Source organism: Vipera berus (genome assembly GCF_964194415.1).
Source record: "Vipera berus genome assembly, chromosome: Z".
NCBI lineage: Eukaryota > Metazoa > Chordata > Lepidosauria > Squamata > Viperidae > Vipera > Vipera berus.
The window spans coordinates 122880370-122895675 of NC_138205.1; the positions used below are offsets into that span (position 1 = coordinate 122880370).

The window sequence follows — 15306 nt, forward strand, 5'->3', positions numbered from 1 at the left end:
GCCCAATGATTCTATGATCCAGAGTTTTTTTAGAAGATAGATGATAATTTGAAGACGGGATATCTTTAGGCCTAGACAACTAAGTTTTCAATCATCCTCTTTCCCATGTGTTCAGTCCTTCGCACTAACGAGAGAGATCTAGGACCATCAGCCCTCTAAATGATGCTGGAGAGCAAATCCCATCATGCCTGACCATCCCTAACCAGGGCTCATGGCAATGGGAGTATAGGTAGTTCTTACTTAGTGACCATAATTGGAATGGGCAACAGTTGTTAAGCAGTGCAGCCGTTAAGCAAGCATCACATGATCCTGACTTGTGATTTTACCAACTTGTCTACTTGTTGGAAGCTTGCTGTGAAGTGCACATATGGCAAACATGTGGATGCAGGATGCTATGATGGCCATGGATGTGAGGTTGTTTTCAGCACGACTGTAATTGTAGTCACTAAACAGGGCAAATGTTAAGTGAAGACTACCTGTAGAACAATCTCAGCCAGGAAATGTCATCTGACAGGGTCCAGGAAGAGAGCCTCAGAAGATCCAATCCCTGGAGATCATGTTGATCTCAACCCTGCCAGCCTTCTGGAAGACCATATAAATATGTTTTTGCCAAGGGGCATGGAGGCCCAGAATGTGCTAGATCCAGTTGGCAGAATAATACAACAACAGAGTTGGAAGGGACCTCGGATGTCTTCTAGTCCAACCCGTTTGAGCAGGTAACCCTATACCATTTCAGACAAATGGCTGTCCAGTCTCTTCTTAAAAACTTCCAGTGTTGGAGCATTCACTGCTTCTGGAGGCAGGTTGTTCCACTGATTAATTGTTCTGTCAAGGAATTTCTCCTTAGTTCTAGGTTGCTTCTCTCCTTGATTAGTTTCCATCGTTTCTTCTCCTGCCTTCAGGTACTTTGGAGAATAGCTTGGCTCTCTTCTTTGTGGCAACCCCTGAGATATTGGAAGAGTTATATCACGTCACCCCTCGTCCTTCTCATTAAACTAGACGTACCCAATTCCTGCAACTAATCATCTTTGTTGCTCTTCTCTGCAACAAATCTTAGCAGGGGAGTTGAGTTTCTAATCTTAGCAATGTAGTTGAGTTCATCCATCAATAATACACAATACAATTCAATGGCTGTATTGTGTTATTATTGGTGGATGGACGTACTTTAATGTCTTATCAATTTTGCTGGTTCCAAATGGTTTTTGGGGTTTTTTTGTATTGTTTTTAGATTGCTGAGTTATTCTGTCCCTTTATATTATTTTTATTTTGGTACTATTCAAGTTTTCTTAAATCCGATTCTCGGTACTGGTAGTCTTCAATTTACAGCCACAATTGAGCTCTAAATTTCTACTGCTATTAAAGTGTTTTTGCCCCATTTTATAATCTTTCTTGCCACAGTTGTTAAGTGAATCACTACAGTTTTGAGCTAGTAACATGGTCGTTAAGTGAATCTGGCTTGCCCACTGACTTTTTTTGTCAGAAGATTGCAAAAGGTGATCACCTGACCCTGGGACATGAAGCATCCAAATTTTGATCACATGAACAGAGGGATGCTGCAACAGTCGTGGGAAAAATAGTCATAAATCACTTTTTTTCAGTGCTGATCACTCTGGTCATTAAATTAATAATTGTAAATGGAGGATTACCTGTAATTTATCTTGAGTACTTCAGCTGAGAGTATCATTTTCTAAATAAAGCAGATGGGAGGCTAGGGACAAAATATCTTAGTTCAGACAAAATTAATTTGCTTTGCTTAAAATGTATTCTCATAGTTTTAACTTGGAACTCAGCGCTTTAGGAATATACTAGAACAGCTTTGATATACTTATATTTACATCAGGACAAAACAAACACACTTGAGAAAGTTTTCAACAAAATCCACAACACGAGATTAAAAAGAAACCCTTTTTATTTACATATTTCAATTACAGCGGGTATGTTGAAAAACAGTTAACTGAAATCAGTTTATAAACAAGGCAATCACGAATCACAGATTTGCAAAGCAGTTTGTACAGTATAACAACAAACTCTGTAGATAATTGTTCCAAAGTAAGAAAAGAAATGGCATAAAAATCCACAAAGATTATATCTGACAACATGAGTTTTAGAGTCATTTGGGTAGCGAATGCTGCCAAAACATGAGGTCATAATCACTTCCCCCCTACACCCCTACCCCCACTGAGTCAATAGCAAGACAGATCTTACTGCATTTGTCCCAGCAAACATATCACAGTCCAGATTAAAACAGAACACATTGGAACACCATTTCTGGTTATATATAGGCATATCCAGTATTTCACAACACTACAGGTTAGGAAGGATCACACCCAGTAACAGTAATCAAGGTTTCACAAGTCTGACACTACTACTACATGAAAAGTACTACCAAGTTATTACTACCACTCAAAGAAAACTAGAAGAGCCTGCAAAAAGGAAAAAAGATTGGTAATATGGGGTTCGGCTGGAACAGGTCACTGGTACCACTTTCCTTTAGAGAGGAGAAAAACACATAAACAAACTATTATTAAATAGATTGTCCAGTTGTCCGAAATATAAATCGTTCCTAAAAAAGGAGAAAAACCTGTAAAGGAAAAATTATCAGTGTTGGCTAAGAAGCTACAAGTCCATACATCAGGAAGGGAGAAACATTTTTAGCTTAGGTATATGAAAAATTTATTATCTGGAAGATTCCAGAGAATACAGAATGCTGTTTCCCATTAAACCATACCAATCCTGGGAGCAGTCCATTGGCTTTCAGACATATATCTACTTCACCAGAAGTTGTTCAAGGGGTTTCAACCATTATGTTCCAAAAGAAACAGGAACATTATAGTCCAGATGTGCGGTATGGTCTGGTGGGAGAGAATATTCTGGAATTCTCAGGGATGGTCTAAATTGGATGAAATTTGTACACGCCTACATTAGTATATAGTGGTCCATTAATGAAACTAGCCAATGAATTTCTAAAGGAAAAATTAACAAGAAGGAAATGAATGGAAACTAATCAAGGAGTGAATCAAAAGGAGAAATTTCCTGACAGAACAATTAATCAGTGGAACAACTTGCCTCCAGGAGTTGTGGCTGCTCCACCAGTGCAGATTTTAAAGAAAAGATTGGACAGCCATTTGTCGGAAATGGCATAGGGTCTCCTGCTCGAGGAGGTTAGACTAGAAGACCTCTAGAGTTCCTTCTAACTCTGTTATTCTGGAATCACCTAACTTGCTGGCCACTGATGTTAAAGACAGCAGTCACATAATTTGATGGATTCTATGTCAGAGTTTGTTGTAAAAAGATGGATCTCTAAGAACAGCCTTTCTCAACTGATATCTTCTAGATATGTCAGAATTACAATTCTCAAATGTTATAACCCCAACATATCTAGACTGGATGCTAGACATAAACCACTAATCCTTCTAATTATCACTTTATGATTTGCTGAAAGAATAGAATTCAGGAGTGGAACTCTTGCAGATATTTTGAGGTATGGTTAGTGCCTCTGAGAAGATAATAGCACTGCTTGCTATAGTGTAATAAAAATAATTTACTTGAATGCAAAAATCTTTATGCCACAAAGTGAAACACTAAAGGGTCTTAAGGACCAAGAAATGAGTTTGCAAATGCTCAATGTGCACATTTTCCTTCTTACAATTCTGAAACTGCACTCTCCAAATAGTCCCAATTCCACAGCAAACTAGGCAAAGCCTAGACATCCTGGGATATATTCCTACTTTATGCTATGCCAGTCACATACAAAAAATTATGATCCAAGTTCCTAAATAATTCCCTTAGCTCAATAAGTACTCAACAGATAATTCAGCTTTACTCATCAGGTATTTTTCTCCAAAAAAAAACAAAAGAAAGAAAGAAAGAGAGAGAGAGAGAGAGAGAGAGAGAGAGAGAGAGAGAGAGAGAGAGAGAGAGAGAGAGAGAGAGAGAGAAAGAGGGGGAGGAAGGGAGAGAGAGAGACAAGCTACAAAGGGAAAATAAAAATAGAGAGAGTTATCATAATGAAGAATGAGAAAAGAAAGAATTGAGTCCTTGGTAGAAGAATATTGGGGCCTGAAAGAGCCACAGTTCTACTCTTAGGAATCTTAGCAAACTGGGTTGCTTGATTATCCTTTATAATAGTTTGGGGCAGAGAGACAGAGACAGAGAGAGAGAGAGAGAGAGAGACAGAGAGGGAGAGAGAGAGAGAGAGAGAGAGAGAGAGAGAGAGAGAGAGAGGGAGAGAGAGAGAGAGAGAGAGAGAGAGAGAGAGAGAGAGAGAGAGAGAGAGAGAGAGGGAGGGGACAGAGAGAGAGGACAGAGAAAGGACAGAGAGAGAGAGAGGACAGAGAGAGAGAGAGAGGAGAGAGACAAAAAGAGAGACAGAGAGAGAGAGAGAGACAGAGAGATCAGTCTGAATAAGATATGAAAACCTGAAGATCTCCTGTAAGAAATGAGTCTGATGCAGTAGTTCCACCTGTTTAAAAAAATATTGATTCAAAGTTAAGCTCTGGAAAAGTCAGGAATGCATTCCTTTCCCTGTATCTGAAAGGAAAACAATGCAGTTACATAAAAATAAATCTTCATTTTCAGATACATAAAATGGGAGAGGAAACAAACATGCTTTACAGAACAGACCAACATTATGCATCTAAGTCAAGCAGATCAACTGTACAATTTTATTCTAACAATAATTTCAATTAATCAACACATTTTCTGTATTACTAAATTACAAAAAAAAAAACAACCAATAGCATTCAGCCGGATTATTTAGTTAATATTACTGGCTTTGGGGATCCTGCTTACCAGTTTGCCAGAGTGCATTAAAGATTTTTCATTAAGAACTTTCTCCCATGAGGAAAGTTTAACACATTGTCTTCTTTTGGAGAGAAATGTTTTTAAACCATCGTCAAAAAAGCAACACTGAGTTTTATCATTATTATTTTTTTTGACATTCTCAACCAAAGATTTCACATAATATAGGAGCAGCACTATCCAAGATGAATATGGAAACTGGAATATATCCTTTGAATATCAGAATTAAAAAATGATCCTTCCCAACCAGATTTATACCAAATGATGGCATACATGAGATCCAATATGAATCAACGTTCTGAACATTAGAGCCCAAGGCCCATACCAGTAATAAGTTATTAAATATATATATATATATATAATAAATAAATAGGTTACAAGAACCTTACACAAAATCCTTAGGATTTAAAATAAGTTTGCAATATTTTACAAATGCAATGCTTTGGTAAAGAGTATGGATCTTTGCTATTTCGTGGTGACCTTAATTCAGATACACCTCAGCCATGCTACTCAGAGGTATGCTATGGCTTTAAAAGCCAACTGCACTATCTTGGATGCCAGTTAAAAGAATTCTCCAACCCTTCTTTTTGTCCAAAATGGCTGCTGCAAAATAAAGCTCAAAAGACAGTGAGAAAGGCAATCAAAAAGAAAAGAAGAACCCCATCCATTTGTATATTGTACTGACAACCTAGTTAGTGAAAAGATAATGCCTGTGATATTAAAAACCTACACTGGGAAGTTGCGGATAAGAAGCGTATCATATTAGTTTCCCTAATATTAAAGAATGCCCATAAAAAGATCTAATAAGTGCCACCAAATAAAGATATACAGTTCATGAATAAAATCATGAAAAATGAAACAGGACTATATCAAATAAATAGAATTAAGTAAACTAACATCTAAGAGGTATCTCTGAGATGGTGTAATTAAGTTGACCTCCTAGTTCAAGTAAATGTTTCTACAGAAATAACAGCTTGCCAAAATTCCTTTGGATCAACTATGGAGAGTTTTTATTATCAGTTCTTATTTTTTGAAAGGTGTCAAAGGTAACATTGTGTTTTCATTTCTTCTGTGATTACTATGTTCAGGGTGTTGAGCCCTCTTGGTAATGAAATATCTACTGTACCATTTAAAGTCAGTTGCTGACAAGAAGTACAGCAATCCTGTAGTTTCACCATTTGGGCCACCTTTGGAAAAACAAGAAACCATAGAAGAATGAAGGGGAAATGTCATCTTATGCTGGCATTTTCCTGCAAAGCTGATCTACTCACTCTAAACTCACTCTTTCAGGGAGATGGGTGATCCAGAAACATGAAGTATAAAATAAAATAAATAAATAAATAAATAAATAAATAAATAAATAAATAAAAATAAGATAAAATAAACAAACGAATTGATATACAAGGCTTTGTCATTATGTAACTCATATTAGGTCTCTTCAACAAAAGTCTATATTCTTGCCACATAATTCATACCAGCACTTAAGAGGCTGCTATCTACTAAAGGACAATACTTGGTCAACAGTGGTTCAAATTGTTCAAACAACCTAGTTTGATACAAACTACAAATAGTTGGTGCATCCATCTCTATACAGTCTAGCTATGTTTTAGGGTCCTAGCCCTAGAAATTTATTTATTTGTAATAATTATCAATCTGATTACTGCTGAACATCCCTCCTTCATGACCCAACATTTCAGAACAACTTTTGAAAATTTGAAGAAGTGTAAAACACATATAGTTATATAGAGAAGATATTCTGTAATCTTCTCATGACAGCTATACAGAGAGAAAATCATCCCCATTTTAACCTGGACAAAAACATCATTACAGGATTATCTTTAATTTCTTATGAAATTAAAATTATCCAACCTTGTCCAAAATAAATGTTAAAACTGCATGAATTAATGAATATGATAGTGGCCATTTAGCTTTGAACTATAAAATTATTAATATTCAGCATCACACTTGACTACACTTACTCATCGGCATGGGTAAAAAAAACAAAACTAAAGTGACCTAGAAAATGTTGCCAAATTAAATGAAAATGATCTCTATAAGAGAAAAAAGTTTCCACATACAGTGGTCACTTGGCTAAACATCTATACCAAATGTATGCTTTCGAAGTTTCAGAACAAATAATACACAGGTCAAGATACATGTATTGACTTAACTGGCATCTTTATAAAAAAAACAGAAGTTACACCAATAATAATAGTAATAACAGCAACATGGAACCATTTCCATTCAACTCAAACAACACAACTGCCTTCCTCCCCAGCCCACCAAATAAGCTTTTGTGTAACTAAATTATTCAAATGGGAACAGCTTCATTTATTTTTTTTCAAAGTCTCATATTTTACACGATACATTAAATGCAATGGCTGCATTTTGCATCTTTAAAATAACACATGATAAAGAAAGAACAAGATAATGGTTGCAACAGATCTTCTATCAAAGATGTGGAGATAGTTCAGGAAGCAGTGTGGAAAGAACAGGCTCTGCTATTTTTATTGTGATTTGCTTTTGTGGAAGGCATCTCAAAATCAGGGACCAATGTTACTGTGATCATGTCAAACTCAGTTCTAATTTAGTATTAATCAGTCGAGATATTTGCAGTATCTATAAACAATTCAAAAGAAAGATTTGGTGCCCTTCTGCTTAAATACAAAGAGAGATAGAGAGGGAAAAAAAATCACAATTCTTCTTCTTCCTCTTTCCCTTATCCTAGAGAACCCCCTCTAGCAAGATGGTGCCCACTAGACACTCACCAAAGCACACAAAAGTCCACACCATTATTTTAAATGCTACACCACAGAAGGTTCCCCACATAGAGAAGTTGCAAGCCTAAAAGCGTTAATTAACACTCTCAGTCCTCAAAATACCCTAAACTGCATCCAGCCTAATCAAAGACCTCTTGAGAAATAAAACTTTTGTAAGAAATAAAAGTTTTCTCGAACCTCAAATGTGATGTAGAGGTTGGGCATTATAAAACCCGCTTTTCTGGCAGGCATTGTTGCATTTAAACCTGCCAAACCAATGCATGCTTGTTTGTATTGGACAAGCTGTACCTGAGCTACATGGTGAAGACATTTTTTTTAAAAAAATTACTTTAAATTTTAAATCCTAAATATCAACCTTTGTTTTGTGGAAAGATTATATCATGTCCTGGGATGATCTCTCTCTCTCTTGACTCTGAGGGACTGCTGTGTTTTTAATACAATTCTAAGCACAGAAAAGCTAGCCTAAATTGCACCCTCAACTAAAATCCCACTTTTCTTAACAAACACAAACTAAGAGCTGTAAATAATAAAGACCTCTTTGGTATAGTAGAATTCAAGGTATACTTCACAAAGATGAAGATGGTTTTTATTAACTAGTCATTAAAATGTCTAACGTATCTCCACACCTTACACTATACCAAAGATGCTATAGCTGTGATTATTACCAGTGGGGAAAAACAGCTTTGTCTTTAAAAGATGTATATGTTTTCATATCTTTATTGCTGATTCCCACATGTTCTCCTTAACCATGAACAGTTTTAAAAACCGTTTTTTGGCAGAATATGATTCTGAATAGGTAGGAACATCACTACTTCTCAGTGTCACATAGCCTTCAGTCCTGAAAGAACATTCCTTAACTATTTTTCTATATGCTCAAAATAACTTATAATCCTTATTTGCTCTATGTTTATTGGCCTGAAATATGTAAACACATTGAATAGATTTCTAAGAGTAGCAAAAGGATTTCTCTCTTCTCACAGTTCAAAGGAAGCAGGGAATAGCGTCACAAGCGTCTTTCTTTGAAGGAGAGCATTTATTTAGTACAAAAACAGAACTTGCCTAAAATCTGCACATATTTTCGTAAGAGACCACATTTCAGAGGAAATGTCTTCATAATTCACCAGGTGGCGTGGGAATAGCACTAGAGAACGATTTGGCAGACTCTACTGTTATCAAGCATTACTGCCAATTACTACGCAGAAATAAAAACTGATTATAACTCCAATAACTCACTTCCCCAAAAGCCTAAGCAAAATGAATCTCCTTGTCCTGAATATATATAAGCTTTCTCATCACCAGCAGCCTCCAGATAGTTCCTGGCCATTCAAGCCCAGTAAGAAAGCACAAGAGAAGGCTAAAAGACATGTCATTCCAAGATTTTGGAACCTGGAATACAAGCATCCTTCTTAGGTAAGGACATCAACTGGTGGGACAATTTGTCCAAAATAGGGTTAGTAAGAAATGTTAGGAATACTGAGAGGGACTTTATGGGCAACAACTACATTAACTTTATGAGGAATAAGATCTTTCAAGAACAAGTCAGAGCCTCGTGGCAAAAAAAACCCCCATTAAACTATAAAGCTCAACTTTTATTCTATATTATAGGCATCTGTATGCTTAGCTACAAAGAGTAGATTATGGGTGTATTCTGATTTCAACATCCCACACTGAAGATAAGGGCAACCATTATCAAATATTCTTTTCTGAGAAAAAAAATTACAAAAATTATTTTCAAGAGTCAAAGTTCTTTTGATCCAAGACATTGTGATCACAGTATATCGTCTAAAAACATCCACGTATACTATTCACACATGAGATCTGTGGCTCTGTACGTTCCATACAGATAGTTTTCACTCTTGTAATCCAACTTCTAATTGTAGCAAGGTTGTTATTGTCAGCAGCTGTCATAGAGTAATTTTGAAGTTTCAGAAGAAGTCTGCAAAGCTGGCACCAGAAATTACAGGGAGATTCTACCCTTCTGACTTCCTCCATAACCTGCTGTATTTTAGGATAACTTATGTGCAGTGGTCACTCCACTACCAGGGCCACGTTGATATGGGAGAGATCTATCATGTGCCTGGAAAAAAGATGAATGCATAATGATTTAAGGCAGATGCATTTTTTGAATGGAGAAAGGAACTTACTTAGTTGCACACTTTCTCCCCATTTTAGGCATGGTTCAGATGTAGCCAAGTTTTCTAAGCCAGTATTCTTCAATCAAGACTGGGTTGTTTCACTGTCAAATTGATTGATTAATTAATATGCTGCCTATGTCAAGTCTGGGCAGCTTATAATGCAAAAAAATAAATAAAATAGAAATTTAAAAGCAATTATAAATGTAAGAATAGTTAAATTACAAAAATTAAATAGTGTAAAAACCCTGAGGGCTCACAAAGGGCAGGGCTGGTGGCTTTTTTATCATTGCAGTCACCTCCACCCTAAGGTGTCTCCATGGAAACCACCAGTCAGATATTAAGGCCCTTCTAGAAGAGAAGAAAAATGGGATGGGTAGACCTCATCTCTGGTGACATGATGTTTCACAGTGGAAAAGGCTCTTCTCCAACAGCCCATCAACCAAACTTCTTTGGCTGTCAGAATCTGCAGTAGGCCTCTTCTTCCAGAATATGTAGGACAGGCCAGTCCCATTGGAGCAAGACAGTTCTTCAGATATGCTGGGCCCAGTTTAGTCAAACACTCAACTTTTTCACTGAGACAAACTGTATTACAATCCCAAGATCTCCAACCAATCTGGTAAAAAAGACAAGTTGTTGCTGCTTAAGAGAAGCATTAGGGAAAAATTGAATTTAATAATAAATACTAAAATATTAAGAACTTAACTTTTTTCAACCATTTTATAAAGACCTATTATCTTGAGTTTGGAGAACTGTTATTTTAGAGCTGATTTATCATAGCGATGATCATCCTGAATCTGAATCTACTTGACATTCTGCTTCCAAATCATGACACAAAACAGGAGTCTCCAAATTTTGTAACTTAAGATTTGTGAACTTCAACTTCTAGAATTTCTCAGCCAGCGTAGCAACTTTAAGACTTGTGGGCTTCATTTCTCAGAATTCCATAGCTGAACTGAAGTCTTAAACTTGCCAAGTTTGGAGACCCCTAACATGAAACATAATTTATTGTAATTGGGTTTTAATTAGAGTTACATGGGTTTTATATTTTACTCAAGGATAATTTAATTATTTTAGTTGTTATTAACTTTTTTGTATTGTAGTGTTATTTTTAATTGCCTTGTGAACCGCCCTGAGTCCTATGGGAGAAGGGCGGTATATAAGTTCAATAAAATAAAATAAAATAAAATAATTTGAAATCCTGATTTGTACATTGCACATAAAATGACAGTTATTCCTGACACCATGGAAAACTGTAGCTTAAAGACAGGTATCACTTGGGAAAAAAGTGTACTGAGACATAGAGAAACACATGGTCTGAACACATGAACACAAGGCTTACTTTCAGGATGATCATCACTATGATAAATCAGCTCTAAATTAAACAGTTCTTCAATCTCAAGATAATAGGTCTTTATAAAATGGCTTGGGGAAAAAATTAAGTTTTTAATATTTTAGTATTTATTATTAAATTATTAAATTTAATTTTTCCCTAATGCTGTCTTAAGCAGCAACAACTTGTCTTTTTTACCAGATTGGTTGGAGATAATGGGATTGTAAAACAATTTATCTAACATTGAAAAATCTTGAGGAAGACAAAAATAATTTATATCAGATAAAACCAATGCATAATACTTACCTGTGAAACTTCTGCTGAAATTTTAAAGCATCAGCGGGCTCTTTAAATTTTGCAATGGCCTTTCGTTGTTGAGGCAACATCTGTAAACTCTATAGAAGACAAAAAAGGAAAAGACAAAAATGCTTTTTAAGGAACATCAGAATTGGGAGTTAATTTCCTCTCAATAGCTGTTGCAAAAAGATGAGTTCAAGTGTAAGCCACAAAGCTAGTACTTAACTTGCAAATCAATCCATCTGAATACAGAATCTTATGTCCATGTACTCGCTTAGCCACTATGAGGAATTCCAGCATCCTCTAATATTTTCTCTACTAAATGAACAGTAAAACTAGATATTTATCATGTTAAATGATCACTACAAATTCATCATTACAGCAACTTTTAAGATGGCCTTAAAATATTAAAATTCATTCTGAGGATGTATTTTTGTTACAGAGCTCCCGGAGAAGACTAGGAAGGTGTTATTGAGATCTTTGAAGAAGCTGCTGCAAATATCACAAAGGAACATGTGAAACAAGGCTGAAAACATTCAAAATAGGCCTAACAAGCAACTTGAAAAACTTGCAAATTATTCTCAAATTCTTTCAAACGACAAATGAAAGTTGAATTCGTAATTTGAACAACAGCTGCTCCTCTCCTCTGTTTTTCATGCAGGAAATGGCTAAAAAACCTTCTAAATAATTTGCAAAATCTGCACATTCAGAACTGGGTTTCTTCATTCACACAGCCAACAGCTTCCCACAGCATGCTAATGTTTATGGCATGTTTACTGAATGTTTATCCAACATTCTAGAGTCATTTGTTAAGGTAACTTGGAAGTAATGCTCTTTGGATTTAATTTTAAGGATTTATGTATTTTATGATGAACGGATGCAAGAATTAGGATACTTTTAGAGTCCCCCAAATGGATTGTTTTCTTCACAGATGCAAAGAAGTTACAGTACTAAAGTGAAAAGCAAGGTTTCAAATTTAATACATTCTGTAAATGGCTAATTAAAATAAATGTTAAGCATATAAAGAACACTATTTATCACTTTCAGGTAAAGAATGAGTGGGGAGGAAAAAAAGAACCTTTTATTCTCCAAAATGAGTCGAAAAGTAATAGAGAATCCTATAATTAACTTGATTACGAATCCTCTAAGTCAGTATTTTGTCATCTATCCCTTTGTTTAATAAAGAAATAAAATACTATTGCCTAAATTCTGCCAGCATGCATGGTGAAATGTACCTGTTTTTATCTGATAACTTTCCAGTTCATATAATCTCTAGTTTAAATAGACTAAATTAAGAAATCAGTTACTGTTTGCATTAGCATTTAGTACTGTATGTTTATGAGATGTTGAATCCATTATTCCATACACTCATTTCCTAATCAACATTCCTAGGAATACAAAAGGTTGGATACATATTTGTCATATTTAGATGAAGCCAACAGGATTTCTACTAGTCCTGACTAACTTGCTAAATACTAATTTCTTTTGAGATTTTTTTATAAGTATGATCCAGTCCAATACCATAAAAAAACCTGGTGGGATAGTTAGCATGTATTTTAAGGCAGGTCCCCATTCTTTTGGGCACCAAGGACCGGTTACACGAAGAGAGGTTTTCCTGGAGGGGGCGTGGCTTCATGTGCATACTGCAGATGAGGCTTTGCTTGTTTGCGTGGACCGGATGCTGTCGCCTGGTACCGGTTCACAGACTGGGGGGTGGGGACTCCTCCTTTAAGACATTGATCTGCTAAATTAGCAGCCTCCAGTCTTTCAGCTTCACTGGAATTGCAAGTCTCTAAGTTTCTAAGTGTGACATTCAGCCATGCAAGCTTGGAATTTCAGAAGCCGCGTTCACAGCCCATCTGAATAGCATCTCAGGAATGGCTGTCTTAAATGAACCCCAAATTGTTAACGCTTCTATTTCTTTACTCTGAATTCAGAGAGACCAAATGGATAGGCCTTGACTTATAATCATTCATTTAGTATCGCTCAAAATAACAAAGATATTGAAAAAAGTGATTTCTGATCAGTCCTCGCACTTACGACCATCACAGTATCCCCACGATTATGAGGCAACAGGCATGTATTTACAACATTTCCCACATGACTTCTAAGAAGCAAAGTCAATGGGCAAATCCAGATTTGCCTAATGACAGCCTGATTCACTTAATTGCGTGATTTTCTTAACAATCATGAGGGAATAAAAGGCTGTAAAACCAGTCACAACTCACTTAGCAACCAATTTGTTTAGCAACAGAAATTCTGGTCCCCATTATGGTCATAAGTCAAAGACTACCTATATTAGATAACAACCAAACTAGCACTGCAAATTCTTAATATGCTTGTTTAGATTGCCATCTTTAAATGAAGATCAACATAGAGGAAAAGTTGCCAAAACAGAATGATTTTATTACAGTACTTGGTTATTGAAGAAGTAAACTTTGGCTCATAAAATAACAGGAGAAAAACATTACACAAATCTTTCCATACATAAATATCTTAAGTTTTCCTTGGGATTTATAGAATTAGAAAACAATTCTGCACAAAACTTATTTTAGAACAAAGTTATGAATCACTGTGCATTAACAGAATAAATAGGAACACGAGGCTAACGAAACTTCAACTTTCATTAACTTTTTAACAGTAGGATTGAACATAATACCATGAACATAATACCATTCAGAATAAACATACTGAATATGCTTCCATCCTAATACTAGTTGCAAACATTTTACTCATCCAGTAACTGCAGATTTGTGTCATTAAGGCACAAGACGGTATGCAACACCTTTGTGGGTGAATGATCTATTGGAAGATTTGTGAAATATCACTACAGTTTTCATGTCATGGGAATGTAATGAAATTGTATCGGAATCTACTATTGAATAATGGAAGAGAAACAGTGAATCCACAGAAAGTGAATTTCTTGCATTTGTGTAGATTTGTGGTTTCAAAAGTTCAAAACAGCTAATTTGTTCAGTAAAAGCTGTCTTTAAAAGATGTTCTAAAGTTGTATGTAAACAGACAAAATAATTTCTTTTTCAGATGCTCTGCTAATCATAATGACTAATGTGTACAAGAGCCTGGATGCTTTCTTTCTTTTCTCCTTGATGGTCACAAAAAGATCAAAAGTGTATACTTCTGATTTATAGCCACCATTGCTTTTGAATAACTAAAACTTTTAATGAGTTCTAAATCTAACTTTTATCTCCAAAGTTCACAGCTATAAGTTACAATTTAAAGTTGGCTTACACAGACAAGATTATAATGAAAAACTGTGACTACTTAGAAAAAAATTCAAAACCCTTCCAATCATCATTAAATGACCAATCAAGAAGCAGAGAAGGAAGTACATGAACCCAAATTAAATTACAGTTCAATGTTTTGTCCAAATGCCTCTGTGGTTCATAATGTGTATTTTGACAACTTTCTTATATTGCAAATTGCAGCTTCAATTGGGACAACACTATGGAATCAAAAAGATCTATTCATAGAATTAAACTATATGTTGGGTTACATCATGTCTAAAAGGCTGTATTTGATAAAGCTATGAGCTCTTGATGAAAGGGTATCTTGCACATCATTGAGAAGAATGTCTGTTTTGGAGCAGTTCATATTGCAGAGGGACCAAACAATATTCAGCACTTCTGCACAAATCAGAATATGATCTCTGGAGATCTTTACAAATAGCTCTAATAGATTTTTCTGATGTTGGCGGAGAACCTGACTCTACTTTGTCAAGCAGCCCAGAGATATAATAGTTTCCATTATGGGTGCCATGACAATTGGTTCCCAAAGTTAAGTTTATTTACATGTTATATTTTTCACTAATAGGAAGTTTTTTTTTCTATCTTAATATTTTGTACACGATAGATAAATAGTTTATGAACTTAGATATCAACAACAATTTTCTATCTCAAAATCATTGTTCATATATATCCATGTAAATCAGAATCATGGAAAATAC

At 35.5% G+C, this 15306-nt stretch overlaps 1 protein-coding gene across 4 annotated transcripts in view; it reads right to left on the reverse strand.

Moving 5' to 3' along the window:
* Positions 1-1891: 1891 nt before the first annotated feature.
* The window catches only part of RBM33 (RNA binding motif protein 33), a 131415-nt gene continuing 118000 nt past the window's right edge, over positions 1892-15306 (reverse strand). For all 4 annotated transcript variants that reach the window (XM_081343901.1, XM_081343900.1, XM_081343899.1 and 1 more), the window contains 2 exons: positions 11352-11440; positions 1892-9657 (listed from right to left, as the gene is read on the reverse strand). In XM_081343901.1, coding sequence (XP_081200027.1) covers positions 9609-9657; positions 11352-11440 — 138 coding nt within the window. In that variant the 3' untranslated portion in view covers positions 1892-9608. The remainder of the gene's footprint in view (positions 9658-11351; positions 11441-15306) is intronic.